At 40.4% G+C, this 20,123-nt stretch overlaps 1 protein-coding gene across 3 annotated transcripts in view; it reads right to left on the minus strand.

The window, feature by feature from the left end:
- Window positions 1-19,917, minus strand: part of MED14 (mediator complex subunit 14) — a 77,748-nt gene extending 57,831 nt beyond the window's left edge. For 2 of the 3 annotated variants that reach the window (XM_064278148.1, XM_010597778.3), the window contains exons 1-6: window positions 19,575-19,917; window positions 13,911-13,937; window positions 8,856-8,961; window positions 1,666-1,839; window positions 891-1,020; window positions 289-417 (exon numbers count right to left, since the gene is read on the minus strand). In XM_064278148.1, the coding sequence (XP_064134218.1) occupies window positions 289-417; window positions 891-1,020; window positions 1,666-1,839; window positions 8,856-8,961; window positions 13,911-13,937; window positions 19,575-19,783 (775 nt within the window). In that variant the 5' untranslated portion in view covers window positions 19,784-19,917. The remainder of the gene's footprint in view (window positions 1-288; window positions 418-890; window positions 1,021-1,665; window positions 1,840-8,855; window positions 8,962-13,910; window positions 13,938-19,574) is intronic. The other variant, XM_064278147.1, reaches the window with a different exon arrangement.
- Between the last annotated feature and the right edge of the window lie 206 nt (window positions 19,918-20,123).

Below are 20,123 nucleotides of genomic sequence, written 5' to 3' on the forward strand. Positions count from 1 at the left end.
GGTTAATCAGAAACATGGACAGATCATATCATAGCACCAACTAAGGAAGAGCATACTGAAAAATGAATTTAAATAAATAAATAACCGAAGTGATCTATGGAAACTAGAGAACATTATACTTTGAGAAACACAAACTTCTACAGCCACTAGGTAGTTGTGATAGTCATAAAATTTGTCTCAAATTAGAGGATAAATAAATTGCTAAGTATATTTATTATTCTGCAGCAATAGTTTTCAATAATATAAAAATAACAAAACATTTAAATCCAGACAGCATTTCTGATTTACCTCCTGTTTCCTTATCCTCAACCAGAATTTCTAGCTTGAGAAGACGCCATGGAACATCCGGGTCATCTCCCATCACAGTCAAGGTGGCTTCAAATTCTCCTTCAACACGAAACTTCACTCGGCCATTTGCTTTTAGAAAAAGAAGAAAAAGAACTGTACTTTGCTAGAAAAACAGCAGCTTCCTGCTAACCTAGAACTTTCAGTCTTGCCTGTAACAAGTTTTAAATAGACTGAAGGTTCTTTCATAAGTTCCAAACAATTCAGTGGTTCCTGCATAAGCCGTGGCCAGCTTCCAGGTACCTCATCAAAAAACCAAAGGCAACTCTTGTAACATCAACAAACAATATCTTCTTCGGTCTCAACTCTGGGACCTCTTTTTTCCTCCAACTCTAGGGGATCTCACCCACTCAACGGCTTCAAATACCAGTACTGAATTTCCAGGTAAAGAGAGATAATATGGCTGACAATTCACAGATTCAAACGCCACCAAAATGGTAGTCAAAACTTCATAATGATACTTCTTCAACTAAAACCCAAAAAGCTGTTTTAAAAAATAGAATTCAAACAAGCCAACTCTTAAAATAAAAATTTCAGGTACGTACCAACCGTAAGATTTGCTAACTGAGGAGGGAGATCTGTGGTTACAAGCCGATGTCTAAGAATCTGGTTCAGCTGATGAAGTGTGGTTTGTTTCTCAATTTTGGTAATTGGATCAGGAGGAATAATTTTATCCTATGAAAAGGTTTAAGTGATTATTTTAAAATGTACGAAGAGGCATATTTTTCATCTGTGCCTGTCTTTACACAAATGTTTTCCTACTTTAGCCAAGAGAATCTCAACACTCATTTCTGCAGTCTATAGCCAATGTTACCGACCATTACTACAGTGCATTACAGAGTGCCAATAATTACATCAGACACCTAGCTAAGACAGTAATACAACACTATTTTCTTCATGCTCCATTTATAAAACCAACTTAATGTCAGTAGATGCCATCTACCACTTCTTAAAAGTATAAAATATATCACAATAGCACCGAATTCAGTAAACTACTACTACAATATGTTAAAAGAACACTTTTAAAAAGCAACAAGTGTGCAGTATTCTTACATCTAAAATAGACCTGTTACGTTTTCATATTCCCCCACCCCCCCACTCCAAAAAAAAAAAAAAAGATTTACCCATTTTGATAGCTATTCACATTCTGGCCTCAATTTCTTTTTTAAAAACTCACAATTTTAGCTGTAGAGAAAAAAGCGAACTACGTGAACTATTTGTTTTAAAAATACGGAACAGCTTTTGGCTGGACTATAATAATACAGTGAAATCCAATGCCTAAGCTTTCAACTTTTAAGAACATGGGGACAAAGCACTTACCCTAATGCAGGTTGGCAGCCGTGGGTAAGACCCAGTAGTCAGCACATCAATGGCATATGGAATGGCAAAACTAGGCAGGCGCGCATGGACCAGGGCATCTCTAGCTAAGGAGGCCAGGCGATCAGCAGTGTCCACAAACAGGATGGCTTGCTGATCTAAAAAGCTCGAAATCATCTTTAAAACAGAAAGCGTAAATGTATTAACCTTCCTTGAAAACAATCTGCTTTTCACTTTAAATATACGTCATTTGTTCATTCCAAAGTAAACTTCAAGGGAATTAATATAGATTTTCTATATTATAAAATATTTCTTAAAGTTTCCCAGTAATTTGAAGAAAAGAAATACTTAATACAATTTTATTTGACACAAAAAACTATCATTTTCCTGACTACCCTGACAGGGAACACAACAGAGAATCCCTGATAGCGCAGGAGAACAGTAGGATGCAGACCTCAAATTCTTGTAAAAAAACCGGACTTAATGGTCTGACTGAGACTACAGGGACCCCAGAGGTCATGGTCCCTGGACATTCTGTTAGCCCAAGACTGGAACCATTCCTGAAGCCAACTCTTCAGACAGGGACTGGACTGGACCATGGGATAGAAAATGATACTGGTGAGGAGTGAGCTTCTTGGCTCAAGTAGACACATGAGGCTATGTGGGCAGCTCCTGTCTGGAGGGGGAGGAGAGGGCAGAGGGGGTCAGAAGCTGGCCGAATGGACACGAAAATAAGAGAGTGGAGAGAAGGAGTGTGCTGTCTCATTAGAGGGAGAGCAGCTAGGAGTACATAGCAAGGTGTACATAAATTTTTGTATGAGAGACTGACTTGTAAACTTACACCTAAAGCACAATTAAAAAAAAACATTTTCCATCCTTACATTACACATATGTAATATCAGAAATTTGGAAAAATAAATAGAATAAAACACTTTTTAATCTTACAGACTTCAATATTTGACTGGTAATGAAGTAGTTAAAAGCACTGACTCTGGACCCAGGTTGCCTTGGTCTCAATTTCAACTCCCCAACTTACTAGCCAAGAGCCTTGGGCAAGTTACTTAGCCTCTCTGTGCCTCAGTTTTTTCAACTGTAAAATGAAGATGATAATATGATACCCAGCCTCATAAGGCTGTTCTGAGGAATAAGAATTAATGCATATAAAATCTTTAGTGAGTGCCTAATCAGAAAAACCCAAACCCGTTGCCATCAAGTTGATTCCGACTTATAGTAACCCTACAGGACAGAGTAGAACTGCCACATAGGGTTTCCAAGAAGTGGCTGGCGGATCCGAACTGCTGACCTTCTGGTTAGCAGCCGAGCTCTTAGCCATTACGCCACCAGGGCTCCAAGAACAGTGCCTAGAACATGGGAAATACTCAATAAACATCACCCATTATGAGATAGAGCCCAACTTCACACCCAATACAGAAATCCTTTCCATAAGTTCCCTATTCAATGTATTTCATAAGGAAGTCTGAATTAGTAGAGCTCATCACAGAGTTGAAAATTATTTCCTTGCAATTTTTATCTTCTAGTTCTATTCTGGAACAATACTTGAAGCCTCTTCTCAGGTACTTCAAACGGACAAAGCCTACCCTCCCGGTCTTCAAGCTAAACATTCCAAATCTCTTCATTTAGTCTTCGTATCTCCAAATTCCTGACTTACCCTCCTTGTTTCACTGCCTGGAAATTCTCCAGTCTGTCAATGGCCAACTTAAAACACGGCACCCAGAATTAATACCACCTCATGCATGCGCAATGCTCGACATTTTCTCAGTATTTCCACACTCATTATCTGACTTCCGCAACTCTAGGAAATAGAACCAGATGATCTGTATCATCTTGAAAATGAGAAAATCGAGGCTTAGGTTAAGACAGCTGCCCAAATAAAGACAGCTAATAACCAGAGAAGGTGGAACCAAAAATTGTTTCTTGTCTTATAACAGCACAGCCCAGAAGTGTTACCTTCTATGACTGGTATAATGGATTTCTATCAATGCCTCTAACACTTTCCATGAGCCGTCATGACACTACTACCACACAGCAAGCTTGAGGTCAACTAAAAGGCCTTGATCTTTTGTATATAAACCTCTGTCAAGTAAGGTCCCCTACATCCACCCTGAACCTAAAGCAGGACTGTAATCTGACTTCAGCATATTAAAACCATTTTGAGTCCTGCTTCTCTCAACTACTGAACTGGATTTTACTCAGACCTAAATATTCCAAATCTCCCTGCACAGGATACTATAAAAATGCTTATCAGACCAAAGGCAAGCCAAAGAGCACCAAAGACTGTCCTCCAGGAAGACGTGCACAAACCCCTTAGGATTGTCACAGTTTATCTAGCCCACCTTGTTCTACCTTAAACATGGATAAGTAATGAAACACTCTCTGAACTACCTTGCTGAACTCAAAATACACTAGCTTCAAGTTATATTCTTTTGGCTTAGAAAGCCAATTAAAAAAGAAAAAAATTTACTTTTGAATAACTTATTATGAATCCATGTAGGTCCCTAATGATAATCATGTTCTTTTCACTAAACTACTCACATATCAGATACTAACGTGGTTAATAATAACCTGCTTTCGAATTTAACTGAGCTCTCAATAGATATCTGTCCAAAGAAGATATACAAATAGCCAATAAGAACTGGAAAAGAAGTTCAACATCATTAGTAATCAGGGAAATGCAAATCAAAATCACAATGTGATATCACTTCATACCCACTAGAATCAAAAAGTCAGATAATAGCAAGTGTTGGCATGGATGTGGAGAAATCTGAACCCTCATATGCTGCTGGTGGGAATATAAAATGGTGTAGCCAACTTGGAAAACAGTCTGGCAGTTCCTCAAACAGTTAAACATAGAGTTACCATATGACCCAACAATTCCACTGCTAGGTAAATACCCAAGAAAAGTGAAAACATTATGTCCACACCAATAGTTGGACGCAAATGTTTATAGCAGCACTATTCATAATAGCCAAAGGTGGAAACAACTAAAATGTCCATCAACTGATGAATGGGTAAACGAAATATGGTATTATCTACCAAAAACCAAACCCAGTGCCGTCGAGTCAATTCTGACTCAGAGTGATCCTATAGGACAGAATAGAAGTACCCCGTAGAGTTTCCAAGGAGCGCCTGGCGAATTCGAACTGCCGACCCTTTGGTTAGCAGCCGTAGCACTTAACCACTACGCCACCAAGGTTTATGGTATTATCTATACAACGAAATATTATTTAGTCGTAAAAAGGAAAACAAAAGGCCACATATTATGCAATTGCATTTATATGAAATGTTCAGAACATGTAAATCTATACAGATAGAAAGTAAATTAGTGGTTGTTTAGGGCTAAGGGCCAGACAACTAAAGGGTATGGGGTTTCTTTTTGAGGTGATGAAAAGTGTTCTAAAATTGACTGTGGTGATGGTTGCACATCTCTCTGATATACTAAAAACCACTGAATTGCACACTTTAAATGGGTGGCTTGTATAATATATGGAATATATCTTAATAAACCTGTTTAAAAAAAAACACTCTTGGAGAACGAAAGAGAGATTTTCCCTTTTTCCTTAGATAGAACATTAACAAGACTACTTCACCATTAGTGGAGTTCTATACGTTGTGGATTTACACACTCAGCTACACAAGTCATTTATGTTCGTCATTGCCAAAGATTATTATCTCAGAACCTCTAATGAGACTAGTTAAATAATAACCAGACTGAGAACAGAAGTGTGTCAAAACATCCACAATCCTCTAATTACTCAGTTGATGGACTTTATCCCTGACATAAACACATCTGTATCTACAGTCTCAAAACAAAGATACCATAACGTCATATAAATTCAGTATGGAACTTAATTCAGAATATGATTTGAACAGCTAATTCAGAAAACTAGTAAGAGACTGCTATACTATGAATTAAAGAAAGATTAATGCAATATGGCTCAATATCAGAATCAAGAATTTTGGATTTTGTTTGACATTATATCACAGAAGCACAACTTGGAGCTATCAAACAGGTAATTTAAATACCCACAGTATAATAAGGGATTTAAGACCAGATTTGAAAAACTGAATACTTGACTTTGATACACTACAGTAATACCTAACTTTTCACTAAAGCATCTCTAATAAAAGATTACCCCAAATTAAGTAATCATTGAGAAGAAACCTTAAGCTTTTCAGAAACACTATACTATGCTTCAGAAACACTGGTGGTGTAGTAGTTAAGAGCTACAGCTGCTAACCAAAGGGTCGGCAGTTTGAATCCACCAGATGCTCCTTGGAAACTCTATGGGGCAGTTCTACTCTGTCCTGTAGGGTCGCTATAAGTCGGAATCAACCCGAATGGCAATGGGTTTGTTTGTTTAACACTATGCTTCTTCATTTCAGCCAAAATAGACTCATTAGGCTCAGTGCTTAAATTTTGAAAACACTGAAGTAAATTGTAAGCTTTCTGATAAATAAGCCTTTTATTAGTATTTATAACAAAATCTATTCTTTGAATGATGCATAACAGTGTACAAAGAATTTCTGTTTACAAACTTCAATTTCTCAATTACATGAACAACTGACACAGATGAATAAAAGGTTTTCTTTTTTGCCATATGAAAAACTTAATATATGGGATAAAATGTTCTACCCCTAAAGAAACCTGTGATCAGTGTTTTATAGAAGGATATCAGCTTACTCCTACAGAGAGAAGCCATGTGGCTGGATGCGTCTTACAGAATTCTTCAGCCTTGCCATTTGCTTAGCTGCCAGGGCTGTCATTAAGCATTAACTTAAAAAATAAATAAATAAAATTTTTCCCCCCCAGCGAAAATCAGGTTTTGTTTCTAAGTTTGAAAAGAAAAAAAGTGGAGGGAGAACCTAGTAAAACAGGATGACCAAAGGCAGTGGGCTAAAACTGAAGTGAGACACCAGGAAAATCGTGAGGATATGCAGAAACACACTTGTGTTATAGATTCCTCCCAGAAGTGGAATTTCATGGAATGGGCAAATCCTCACAGATCTGCAAATATAAAAATTACTGTAAAAATCTTTTCAATTTGATTTGTCAGAGTGCTAAAAATAAATCTATTATGGTATAGCTATACTGGGTAGCTAACTTTAATTTATCTAGGAAGCCTGATAAACTTAAGAAAATTTAAGTACGATTTTTAATATATAGGTGGTCTGCAACTTACGACGACGTATTCGAGTTAACGGCAAACCGCACTTAATGACCATCAGTGCATCTGGAACACTGCATCTTCCTGGGAGGAAGTTATGGGAAAGTGCATGCAGAGGATATGGAAAAAATTGCTGAGTTACGTAAACACGCTCAAAGCATTTGATCAGGATAATATGATGGAAGAGATCAGTGGAAAAATCATCCATATGGCAAGGATACTGAATTTAGAACTTGGTATCACCAATGTGGAACAGCTCGAAGATCACGAATAAGGGGAATTGACACATCAGGACTTAATGGATTTTGAAGAGGAAAAAAATGCTGAAGAAGAAAGAAATAATGAGGAAGAGTAAGGAGAGAAGTTGTCAAAAAATTTTACAGTGAAAAGATTAGTTGGAGTTTTTTTCTAAACTAAATTAGGAGCTTCAGTTGCTTGAAAACACGGGCCCAAACACTGATCACTTTGCTAAACTCAATGGCAGATTCAGGAAGCAGTGAGATGTTACCACAAAATATATAAAGAAAAAAAGAAAAAAACCATACAGACAACTCTCGCTACTTTTCTGACTAGAAATACCACCCCCATTCCCAGGGATAATCTGGATGATCCAGAACCTTCCACAAGTAGAGTTATTATCACAACTGACAAAATGCCAACATTGTCCAATTGTTCATCACTGGAATAAATTTTTATGATTTGCGGTTTTTTAATGTATGTGTATATGTATTAAATACATCTGTAAGCTTATGTGTAATGTTTCCAACCCCCAAAGACAAATAAAGGTCAGGTTTATGAAGATACTGATAATAAAAAGGCAATAATAATGAAAACTAAAAACAAAAAATGAGGTATTTGACTTACAATGGAGTCATTGGAACGGAACCCCGTCGTAAATCAAGGACTACCTGTAATTTAGCTGACCAAGGTAAAGTTGTTTTCTGCTTTAAGCTATGAAAACTGGTAAAATTTTTAAACATGATTACATTATTGAGTGGAAAAAAAGATTTAACTGAGCATCAATGTCAAGCTTACTCGGAGAATCTACCCTCTTTCCTCCACTTCCCAAAAATATTTTATAGTGGTTAGAAGTTTTCTTGGCCTTGTAGAGCTGGGTCTGGAAAACTGAACTCAAATAAAGCACATAAATTAAAGTCACTATTTCAAGACTATTCACTCTATGATAATTATGCTACCCTTTCTAGTATGAAACTCATCAGAAGTGAATGAAGTAAAACAGAAGTAATTGAGTGTCTCATCTTTTAATAAATGATCTTCCCCCAAGTCATGAGCTCAATAAGCTAATACGAGATACCCTACTGATTTTTTCCTCCTCTTTAATGTTTCTTCAACACAGCTACAGCACCCCCTTTTTTTGAGGGGGGAATAGCTTTTAGCATCTTTGGTATACTTCACGTCAGTCCTTTGAATTAAAAAGAGTGATTCAAGGGTCAAAAGATCTTGAGCTCCTTGAGGGCAAGGACTTTGCCTTACTCAGGTGTCCATACTCCATACCTTATGCCCTGTGCCCAAGAAAAGTTTGGAGAATGAGACAAATGAACAGATAAATGTTATCAGCTGTGTGTCTTTGAGAAAGCCATTTAACTTCTAGGAACCGCATCTTTTCTTCATTTGTAAAATAGGAAGATAGCTACTCTGCCATTCTCATAGGGTTGTCAAGAATCAATAGGCAAAATATAAGGGAGTAATCTACAAACTCTAAGGTATCATTTTCTCTCTTTGGTTCGAGTCTCATATTTACCATCTGCACCTTTAGTTCAAGTCTCATATTTAAAGTCTCCCAGAATAACGATATCTCCAGACAGAGCTCTCATTTTTCTTTCTGACCAGGTGTTCAAAAATAAATATTAAGTTTCCACAAAAATATATTATACATCATCATACAGAAATATGATTACTCACATAAGTAATGTTTCTCAAAACTGTCTACAAGTTAACATTCTAAGATGTTACTTTATACAAAATAAAAGCAAAAGATTAACTCACCGCACATTTTTCCACTTTGCCAGCATTATTAGCCCATTTTACCAAAGCTAACAATCGAACGAAGAGTTGGCGTGTTCGGCTAGCAAACTGCACTATTTCTATTTTCCTATAAAACAAAACAATTTTTAATGAACAAGAATATTAGAAAGAGTAGTTCACAATTTATTTCATCTGAGTTCAAAAATGAATTAATCTTCATTTACATCCACTACAACAAAATGACCCAATTATACTTATCTAAATATGATTGTTTTCATACTTTTTGTATACCTCCTGGATATGCTTTATTTTTCACCTGAGAGTAATAAATCCAATAAAATGTTTTAGCGATGAGTCATTTTTTTTTATTAATTTTATATTATAATAAAAGTTGTTAAAATATTCCAAATTCATGGATATGTGGAAGTAGAATTTAACTGAGTGAGTGACAGATGGGGCTAAACTTAGGAGTTAGGAATTAGACGTATGTATAACCTTTTTTGTAAAAGAGAGGGAACTGAAGTAAATCTTTACCAAAACCTGAAGCTGTATTCTTCCTACAAAAGCAAGGGGCATTTCCCATCTTGCAGGAGTATGATTTAAAAAGTTGAAAAATCAAAGAACTTAACCATGCAACTCTTTACCATACTAATTCCAATGACAAATTTGGAGGCGTTAACTTATCCAAGCAAAGTTTAAAAAAGTAAGATGAGTACTAAAAATACAAGCTGTTGTTAGTTGCCGCTGAGTCGATTCCGACTCGTGGCGACCCCATGTGTGCAGAGTAGAGCTCTCCATAGAGTTTTCGCGGCTCTGATCTTTTGGAAGCAGCTTGCCAGGCTTGCCTTCCGAAGAGCCACTGGGTGGGTTCGAGCCACCAACCTTTTGGCTGTAGTCAAGCACTTAACCATTTGTGCCACTCAGGGACTCAAAAATTAAAAGCTAGAGGGTCTATCCACTACAGCGCTTTCCTCCCAATACTCATGGGTATTTTTATCATCTCCTCATAAAGCTTCAAAAGTGTTATTAAAAGCTCTATTCTGCCAATTAATGTGTTAGCTAGACCTCTCCACTTCATGTCACCTACAAAACTGATAATCTTAACTTTCATGGTTTATCGTAAGACACTGAAAAAAAAATTCAACAGCCCAGGCCTGACAACAGGACCCAGCAAGACACCAATCTCCCTCCAAAGGGACCCTGAAATACAGCTGTTCAATGACCTACAGATTAACCCATTATCTCTGCATCTCCCAACAGCGACACCATGATGCACGGCACCAAAATAAGTTTTTGCTGAAGCATAGTCCTGACTGAAGACTACAGAGTTCAGCTCCTATTGAAAGCATACGTAGCCCACAAAGGCTTCCTTAAATATCAGCCAGCAATGTGGCCAGCAGTACTATAAAGAGAAGGATCAAGGACACAGATCAAACTGTGACTCTTTGCCAATATCTGTGAAGGGTCTTAAGAGTAAGCAGAGCATCACCAGCACGACTGGGCCACAGCAGACACGTGAAACGTGCATTAAGGTCTGGCAGCCACCTCAGTGTGGTCGCTCTAACTCAGCCGCATCTTATACAGCAAACACATTTGTGACGCTATTAACTTGGTTTCCCATGGAGCTCCTCTACTGGAAAGGAGATGTCTCCCTTCGTAAACTACTGTAACATGGTTTTCTGACACCAAACCGTCTCAGGTGATAGGCAGTATAAATCAGTCTTCCAAAGGCCCTGGTTTCGCCTCCTACCTCAGCATGGACAGAACAAATCCTGGCTACCATTTCCTTCCTTCAAAACTGACCAACCCAACCATAACACCAAAACCAAAAACCAAACCCAGTGCCGTCGAGTCAATTCCGACTCATAGCAACCCTATAGCACAGGCATACCCTATTTGTCCCTTCTACTTTTTTTTTTTATTCTATCAAAAAAGGTCAAATGGCAGATAGGTGAGGAAATGCTCGGGGATCACTAGCCATTAGATAAATGCAAATCAAAACCACAATGAGACACCATCTCACTCCGACATTACTGGCTCTGTCATGGATTGAATTATGTCCCCCAAAACTACGTGTCAACTTGGTCAGGCCATGGTTCCCAGTATTGTGTGGTTGTCCTCCATTTTTTTATTTTCCTGTGTGTTATAAATCATAATCTCTGTCTGTGGTTAAAGAGGATTAGGGTGGGATGTAACACCCTTGCTCAGGCCACATCCCTGATCCAATGTAAAGGGAGTTTCCCTGGGGTGTGGCCTATACCACCTTTTATCTTAGACAAGAGTTAAAAGGAAAGGGAAGCAAGCAGAGAGTGGGGACCTCATACCACCAAGAAAGCAGCACCAGGAGCAGAGTGCATCCTTTGGACCTGGGGTCCCTCCACCTGTGAAGCTCCTGGACCAGGGGAAGATTGAGGACAAGGACCCTCCTCCACAGCCAACAGAGAGAGAAAGCCTTCCCTTGGAGCTGATGCCCTAACTTTGGACTTTTAGCCCACTTTACTGGGAGGAAATAAATTTGTCTTTGTTAAAACCATCCACTTGTGGTATTTCTGTTACAGCAGCACTAGATAACCAAGACAGGCACTAATCAAAAAAACAGAAAATTTAAAAAATGTTGGAGAGGTTTCAGGGAGATTGGAACTCTTATGCACTGCTGGTAGGAATGCAAAATGGTACAACCATTTTGGAAAATGATATGGCGCTTCCTTAAAAAGTTAAAAATAGAAATACCATATGATCCAGCAATTCCACTCTTAGGAATATATCCTAGAGAAATAAGAGCTGTCATACAAACAGACATATGCACACCCATGTTCACCGCAGCATTGTTCACAATAGCAAAAAGATAGAAACAACCTAGGTGTCCATCAACAGATGAATGAATAAACAAAGTGTGGTACATATACACAATGGAGTACTACACAAAGAGAAAGAACAATGATGGATCTGCAAAGCATTTCACAACACGGATGAATCTGGAGGACACTATGCTGAGTGAAACAAGTCAATCACAAAAGGACAAATATTGTGTAAGACCATTACTATAAAAACTCATGAAAAGGTTTACACACAGAAACAATCCTTGATGGTTACAAGGGAGACGAACGGTGAGAGGGGAAAACACTAAATAGACAACAGGTGAGTCATAACTTTGGTGAAGGGAAAGACAGAACACAATCCTGTGGCATCCAGCATAACTCGTCCAAGGCAAGGTCATGGAAGCTCCAAAGACACATTCAAACTCCCTGAGGGACCAATTACTGGGCTGTGGGGACTCTGGTCTCGGGGATCATCTAGCTCAACTGGCATAACACAGTTTATAAAGAAAATGTTCTATGTTTTACTCTGGTGAGCAGTGTCTGGGGTCTTAAAAGCTTGTGAGCGGCCATCTAAGATACACTGGTCTCACCTCATCTGGAGCAAGGGAGAATGAAGAAAACTAAAGACTCAAGGGAAAGATTAGTCCAAAGGACTAATGGGCCACAACTACCACAGCCACCACCAGACTGAGTCCAGTACAATTAGATGGTGCCCAGCTACCACCACTGACTGAGGGAGATCACAACAGGGGGTCCCCACACAGAGCCGGAGAAAATACAGAACAAAATTCTAACTCACAAAAAAAGACTAGACTTACTGGTCTGACAGTGACTTGAGAAACCCCGAGAGCATGGCCCCCCAACCCCAGAAATTACAGCTCAGTAATGGAGTCACTCCTGAGGTTCACCCTTCATCTAAAGATTAGACAGGCCCATAAAACAAAAGGAAACTAAATGGGCACACCAGCCCAGGAGCAAGGACAAGAAGGCAGGAGGACAGGAAAGCCGGTAATGAGGAACCCAAGGTCGAGAAGAAGAGGGTGTTGACATGTCATGGGGTTGACAACCAGTGTCATAAAACAATATGTGTATTAATTGTTAAGTGAGAAACTAGTTTGCTCTGTAAACCTTCATCTAAAGTACAATGAAGAAAAAAGGGGGGGTCTAATTGGGTTGGTGGGGTTGTGGTAAGGAGCCCCAGTGGTGCAGTAGTTAAGGGCTTGGCTGCTAACCCAAAGGTCAGTGGTTCGAACCCGCCAGCCGCTCCACAGGGGAAAGATATGGCAGTCTGCTTCCATAAAGATTACAGCCTTAGAAACTCTATGGGCAGTTCTACTCTGTCCTACAGGGTCACTATGAGTTGGAATTGACTCAACCGCAATGAGATTTTTTCTAGGGTGGTGGTGGAGTGTAGCCCCTAATAAATGCTAAAAAGCTAGCTAGTGACTTGATATAAAAAACAAAAACCAACCAAGAAGCATAAGTAGTGTCAAAGATATAGTCAAGTAGCCTATCCTATAGTCACAACTGAAATTCCCATCACATGATCTTCTTGAAACCTTCATTTATCTTTCTCCTTTGGCCTATGGAAATATACTGTTGTTATGTGCCGTCAAGTAGATTCCAACTCATAGCGACCCTATAGGACAGAGTAGAACTGCCCAATAGTGGTAGTTTCCTAGGCTGGAATCTTTACAGGAACAGATCACCAGGTCTTTCCTTCCGCAGGGCGGCTGGTGGGTTCGAACCACCGAGCTTTCAGTTAGCAGCCAAGTGCTTAACCATTCCGCCACCAGGGCTCCTTATGGAAACATACTAGTGTTTAGTTATGTCTTAAGCCCCAAATTCCAATGGAACCAAAATTCTCTCAACTGTAAAACAGCAACAGTAAGTAGTAGGCACAAGTCAGTTTTCTCAAGATACCTAATATCATCATCGTAGCAAATGGTAAATTAGCAGCCAACTTTCTAAAGCCAGCCTGCTCCTCAGCTTCTTGCATCAGGGACTGCATTTTCTACATCTTTTCCCCCTCCCCCTGAACTTGACCTGATAGGTCACACAATAAAGGTTTGTAGAACAGAAAGAACAGAGCTGATCTCACACCAAATATTTCCAATGATGAATAAATTACACTTCCCAGGGCTTCCTAAACACATGATGTGAAAAATCACCAATCCACAGCCCTGTAACACACACATATATATATCAACACAGAGAGAGATTTCAGGGTTTTTTGTTTTTTTTTTTTCATACTCACCTTTCCACATCAGATTTCCGTGGCAGTCTAAGAAAAAAAAAAAGGAAATTGATTAAATATATACATACCTTCAACAAAATGTGCTAAAGGTCTTTACTTTAACCCTATTAAATATTTGTGCTTAAGAAAAACAGAAAAAAGCTCTTACAGGCAATATAGCTATAAAGGCAGAACCAACAAAGGAGCATTTCTCTCCATTTAGAATACTTCAAAATGACTTGCGTGAACCTCAAACAACTAAAAAGCCAAAGTCTTACATTAGCACACCGTATCATACAGAGCAAAAGAAAATATTCTTTTAAGGCCAAAATGGTCTCAGATGCGGGAGTACGATTCAGTTGCCAGTCTCCCTGTATCCAGTGGACCCTTGGTTCCAAGCGATAATCCCTCCATGTTTTGTTATGACAGGTAAAAGTGGAAACTAAGCACATAAAAGGGCCAGAGTCAATCAAGGGATTTAGAGTCATTCCGATGTTGCCCAGTGGTTAGATGTAAATGATTTGCATTCCTTTTAAATAGCTCCACTAAGATTCCGATTTCTGTTCTTTTCACTAGTTCTCAATCAATGTCACTATTTTCCTTGACCAATTATACCGTTTAACCCTCTCTGATGCTTAGAAAGACCCTGTTAACCTCTGTCCTGCACCCAAGGCTCAATGGTCTGAACAACTCTCATGCCTTCCCACACCTAATCCATTTTTATAGCTGCTTAGATCCCCTCCTCCCACCTGCATGCTACAGGAATAGAAAAACTAAAACCACTGCCAGAGGTGGTACCAGGAGGAGAAACTATTAAAATGGGCTCTGGCTTGTAGTTATCTGTAAGTCGCAGGGAAGACAGAAGAAGCTGAAGCTATGATGAGAGTAATAAAGGAACTAGGTAAGGTCTGGAAGGACCAGCAGATCAGAGGGATGGAGTAGAAATTAAGGCCATTATTATTAGGTTGCAAATAAAAGCAGCCACTGGCAAGTTCCTCTGCATGCAAAAGCCCCTGGGAACACTCCTTCAGAAGTCGCAGCCCTTGTTCTCAAGGGAGGGAGAGGATGACAACAAGAGGTGCCTGTGTGTGCACACTCAAACAGACAAAAGAACAGAGCTTTTGGGAACGGGAGTCACTGTTCCAGCTCTTCCCACCTGCTCTAAAAAACCACACTGCCACTGAGTCGATTCCGATTCATAGTGACCTCATAGTGACCGTACAGGACAGGGCAGAACTGCCCCCCAGGGTTTCCGAGGCTGTAATCTTTCTGGAAGCAGACTGCCACATCTTTCTCCCACAGAGCAGCTGGGGGCTTCGAACCACCGACTGTGCCACCAGAGCTTCTCACCACTTGCCCTAGGAACCCTAAAAGGATCATCTCAAGTCAGAGGTATTATTTCAGGGACAAAGGCTTTTGTTGCCTGCCTCCCCTTTCCCCCACTTCTTCCTAATCTATTTGAAATTCCTCAGTGGGTAACAAATCTTAAATTCCACCATTTGCAGTAAAAGCCCTGAAGTGCAAATGTTTGGAAGAAGGCACTGAAACTTATTTACCCCAAAGTGTGATGAGACAAGTTTATATGACTGAGATCCTGGCATTTTCTGATTCTAATTAAAAGAGGTTAAAAAAAAGGGGGGGGGGGATGTAAAATAGTACAACCACCATGGAAGACAGTTTGGTGGTTCCTCAAAAAGTAGAATATAGAATTGCCATAGGACCCAGCAATCCCAATCCTAGGTCTATACCCAGAAGTGGTGAAAGCATTTTCTGCAATAGCCAAAAGGTGAAAACAACCAAAATGTTCATCAAGAGATGAGTAATAAACACAATGTGGTATATACATATGGTGGAATATTACTCAGCCATAAAAAGAAATGAAATTCCTATGCATGCCACGACATGCATGAACCTTGAAAATATTATGCTGAGTGAAATAAATCAGTTGCAAAAGGTCAAATGTTGTATGATCTCACTTAAATAAAATCAGCAATTAAAAAAAAAAAAAAAACCCAAACCCACCGCTGTCGAGTTTTAATCTTTACGGGAGCAGACGGCCACTGCCACATCTTCTCCCACAGAGCAGCTGGTGGGTTCAAACCTCCAACTTTTCAGTTAAGTAGCCAAGTGCTTTAACCACTATGCTAGCAGGGCTCCTTAGCAAATATATAAATAGAAACCCAAAATTATTAGTGGTTACCAAAACAAAAAATTTTTTTTTTTTTTTTTACTGGGGGTGAGAGAGAAAGGGAAATGGGGAGTTTTTCCTTAGGGGGCATTGAGTTTATGTTAATAGTGGTGGAGTAATTTGGAAGAAATAGTGAGAATGGTTGTACAACTTGAAGAATGTTAATTAATGTCACTGAATTACACATGTAGAAATTGCTGAATTGGCATATGTTTTGTTGTGTACATTTTCACCACAATTAAAAACAATTTCTGAATAAATGTCCCTTTGGAAGCCTTTTAAAAAGTGTTTAAAAAAAAAAAAGTAGACTCTGAGTCAAAAGTTAAGGTAGAGTTTAAAATCTAGGATGAAAGTCTACACGTTAGAGGAAAGGGGGAATGGACAAAGGGAAAAAACAGAAATCTGGGTTCAAAAATAAAGCACCTAAATTGTCAAGGCTGTTCTTACCCACTGCAAAGGAGTCATTTCTAACTCACAGTGACACTATAGGACAGAGGAGAACTTACCCCATACATAGGGTTTCCAAGGAGTGGCTGGTGGATTCGAACTGCTGACCTTTTGGTTAGCAGCTGAGCTTTTAAACCCTGTGCCACCAAGGCCCCAGGCTATCCAGGGACTCCTAAATAGTTAAGCTCTGCTTATGCACCAGGCATTGTTCTAGGCCCTGGGGATAGTAAACAAATAAAAATCCCTGTCATCCAGGAGTTTACATTTCAGTGGGGGGAAACAAGACACTAAATAATGGCAGCTGGTGATAACTGCCGTAGGGAAAATTAAAGCCGCAGTGTGAGAAGGATTAAGTGAAGGGTCAGAGTACTATTTAATTAAGGGTGATCAGAGAAAGTCTTTCTGATAAGTGATATCTGAACAAAGACCTAAAGGGAACTAGAAAGCAAACCACACAGATTTCTGGGGGGTGGGGCTGGGGGAGGAGCAATGGCCCTAAGGCAGGAGTGTGCTTGGCGCCATCAAGAACATCAAGGGTAGTGTGGCTGGAGTGGACTAAGCAAGGGGGGAGAGTGTTAGAAAATGAAGTGAAAGAGGTAAGGGAGAGGAAAGAGGTAAGGGAGAGAAGACACAGATCATGTAGGGCCTCAAACGTAAAATAATCACATGTTCCGGTTTGTCCAAGATAGTCCCAGTTTATACCTGCTGTTCTGACATTATTATCAGCACCGCCGTTCACACTCAAAAGTGTCCTGGTTTGGACGATAAATTTTATGGTCGCCTATTTTAGGCGATTATAAAAACCTTTGAATCTAAATGAGATGGGAAACGACTGGCAGGTTTAGAGAAGAAACTGTAGAGGAGCAAGAATAGTAGTAGAGATATCAGTTGGGAGATTATTGCAGTAACTTGGGTAAAGGATTAAGTGGCTTGGATCAGATTGGTAACGGTGGAAGCGACGTGACCCTGAATATATTCTGAAGTCAGAGCTGACAGGACTTGCTCACGGACTGGATGTGGGATGTCAAAAAAGGGGAGCCAGGAATCACTCCAAAATTTTTGGCCTGAGCATTAGAGATACTATTTAGTGAGAAAGGAAGATGGGAAAGAAAGTTTGGAGGAGTTGAGGGGAATCAGGAGTTTGGCTCTGGACTTGGTACACTGAAATGTCCCTTAGATACTGAAATGTAAGCATCTGGATACAGAGCCTGGAGTTCGGTGGGGAAGTCTGTGCTGGAGATATAAATATGAGAATCATATAAAAGATGTGGGACTATAACTATACACTTTTATTCTAAGGCAATAAAACATGTTTCTCTCTTCATGAACCCAAGTCCTAAAATAGTAAAAAGGTAATGCTTAGGAACACAACTCAAGGAATTTCTACAAATTCCCTGTGAAAAAACAAATTACACAACCACTGAGAGCAGTTCTCAACATTTTTTCCACAGCTATACATAGGACAGATCAGCTTCACGAACATAACGCTTTCTCTTCGATTTTTTAGGGTTATTATGAAATCAACAATATACGGTGCAGAGTATATTCCTATGTGACTATGTTACTCATTGTGGTAGCTATTTAAGTTTCTCTTTAGAAAAGAGTTTGTTATGGTTGAGGCCCCACGTGTGCAGAGTAGAACTGCTTGCTCCACAGGGTTTTCAAGGCCATGACCTCTCAGAAGCAGATTGCCAGGCTTGTTTTCAAGGTGGGTTCGAAGCGCCAATCCTTTGGCTAGTAGTCCAGCACTTAACCATGTGCACCACCCAAGGACTTCTTAGACAGGGGTAAACCAAAAAACAAATCCGTTGCCACGGAATTTCGATTCCGACTCACAGTGACCCTATAGGACAGAGTAGAACTAGCCTGGTGGATTCGAACTACCCACTGCAGCCGTAGGGGTAGCTCTTAACCAGTTCTCCACCAGGGTTTCAAGACAGGCTTCTTTAACTCTACCACTTACTGTGCCACTCTATAAAAATACAATGTATCAAAATTGAATGAGAGCCACGTTCTACAGAAAAAAATGGAAACTATTCTAATCCTTTAGTCATCTGCAAACAAACATTGTAACAGTCTCTAGTAACAAATTACTTTCACAGCCTAACATCTACACACTAATGCATTTCAACTGAAAACACCGATCTGAAGTCTAGCAACAGATAAAAGGTAAAAACTAATTTAGATAACAATTCTGACATAGTTTTTCTGAACCTGTGTTAGCAAATGTAAAACAGAAATTAAAAGTATAAAAAACCAAACCAAACCCGTTGCCGTAGAGTCGGTTCAGACTCATAGCGACACTATATGCTCCAAAATTTGAAAGCGCCTTTTCATTACACACTTCAAAAATATCATTACAGTGCATTCCGATCGTATTTTGACGGAATTTAAATCCTAATCATGCCCAAAGCATTTCATGGGTAACACGGAGATTTATAAATTCCCTGCATACTTCAAGAAATAATAACAGCAAGTCGGTCGCAAAAAAAAATCTTTTACTTACACTAAATGCGTGACAACTTCAAAAAAATCTCAAACGTTCCAGAAAAACTACTTGAAATCAACATTTTGGATTATTCTATACACAATGTATCTCATGCATTCAAACTCAGTCACAAACATTTACAACCTATATTTACAATGTATTGTCAAGAGGCTGTAAAACATTTCCCATCTTTGGGGCTTTTTTTTTAAAAAAAAGCTCGGATATTATGTATTCGTAAACCCTGAACTGTAATCTTGGTTTGGGGCTAAAAGGCTTCCAGGAAAGAAATATTGGCAACTCGAGCAAAAGTCCCAAAGACGATCTTCAGTGAAAGTCTAACACGCATAATTAACAAGTCTCAGCTGCTTCATCGCCAAAAACACCCCCAAATGCAAAGCTTCTTCTCCACCTCCGCTGAAGCCCCTGAGTTCAGAAATTCTACACTAAGCAAGCCGGCGGGGAAAATAGCAGCCGCTCGGGGGTGAGGGAGGCGCAAGCCTCTCAGCAGTTGGGCGGGAAGGGAGGGGGGCTGGGGAGCAGGCATGGGTTTCGCGGCACTTACAGGTCCGTCAATACCATAAGCTCTGAGTAGGCCCGGTGGAGCAAAAATTCGATGAGGCTGCTGAGCCGGTAGCCAGGGCTGGCCGCGGCCGCAGCAGCCGCAGCCACGGCAGCTCCCGGGGGAGGAGGCGCCGGGGCTGACGCGGGGCCGCCACTGCCCCCCCCTCCAGGAGGAACCAGCTGGTGGTTCTCCAGCTGCACCGGGGCCATGGCGGCTCAGGGTCGGGACTGGTGCAGAGGCACAAGATGCGGCCCTCGAGCGTTCGCTCACCGCGCCGAAGTGGGCGCGGGCAGAGTCGTCACCGCCTACCGCTGGACAGCCTCTGAACAGGAAGCAGTGCGCGGGCCGCGAAGGCCCGCCCCCATGAAGCGACTAGCCCGCGGGCCCCAGGGGCGGGAGCGGCGGGGGGAGGGAGGCGGGGGGCCGCTGCTGACGCCAAGCTGCGCCTCCGCCGCTGATCAGAGGCTGCTTCGCCAGGCAGCCGCAGCGTCCATGTTGACTGCCCCAGCGGAAGCCGTTTGGCAGAGCGGAAGAAGAACCTGCAGGGGG

Source organism: Loxodonta africana, chromosome X (assembly GCF_030014295.1).
Source record: "Loxodonta africana isolate mLoxAfr1 chromosome X, mLoxAfr1.hap2, whole genome shotgun sequence".
NCBI classification, from domain to species: Eukaryota; Metazoa; Chordata; class Mammalia; order Proboscidea; family Elephantidae; genus Loxodonta; species Loxodonta africana.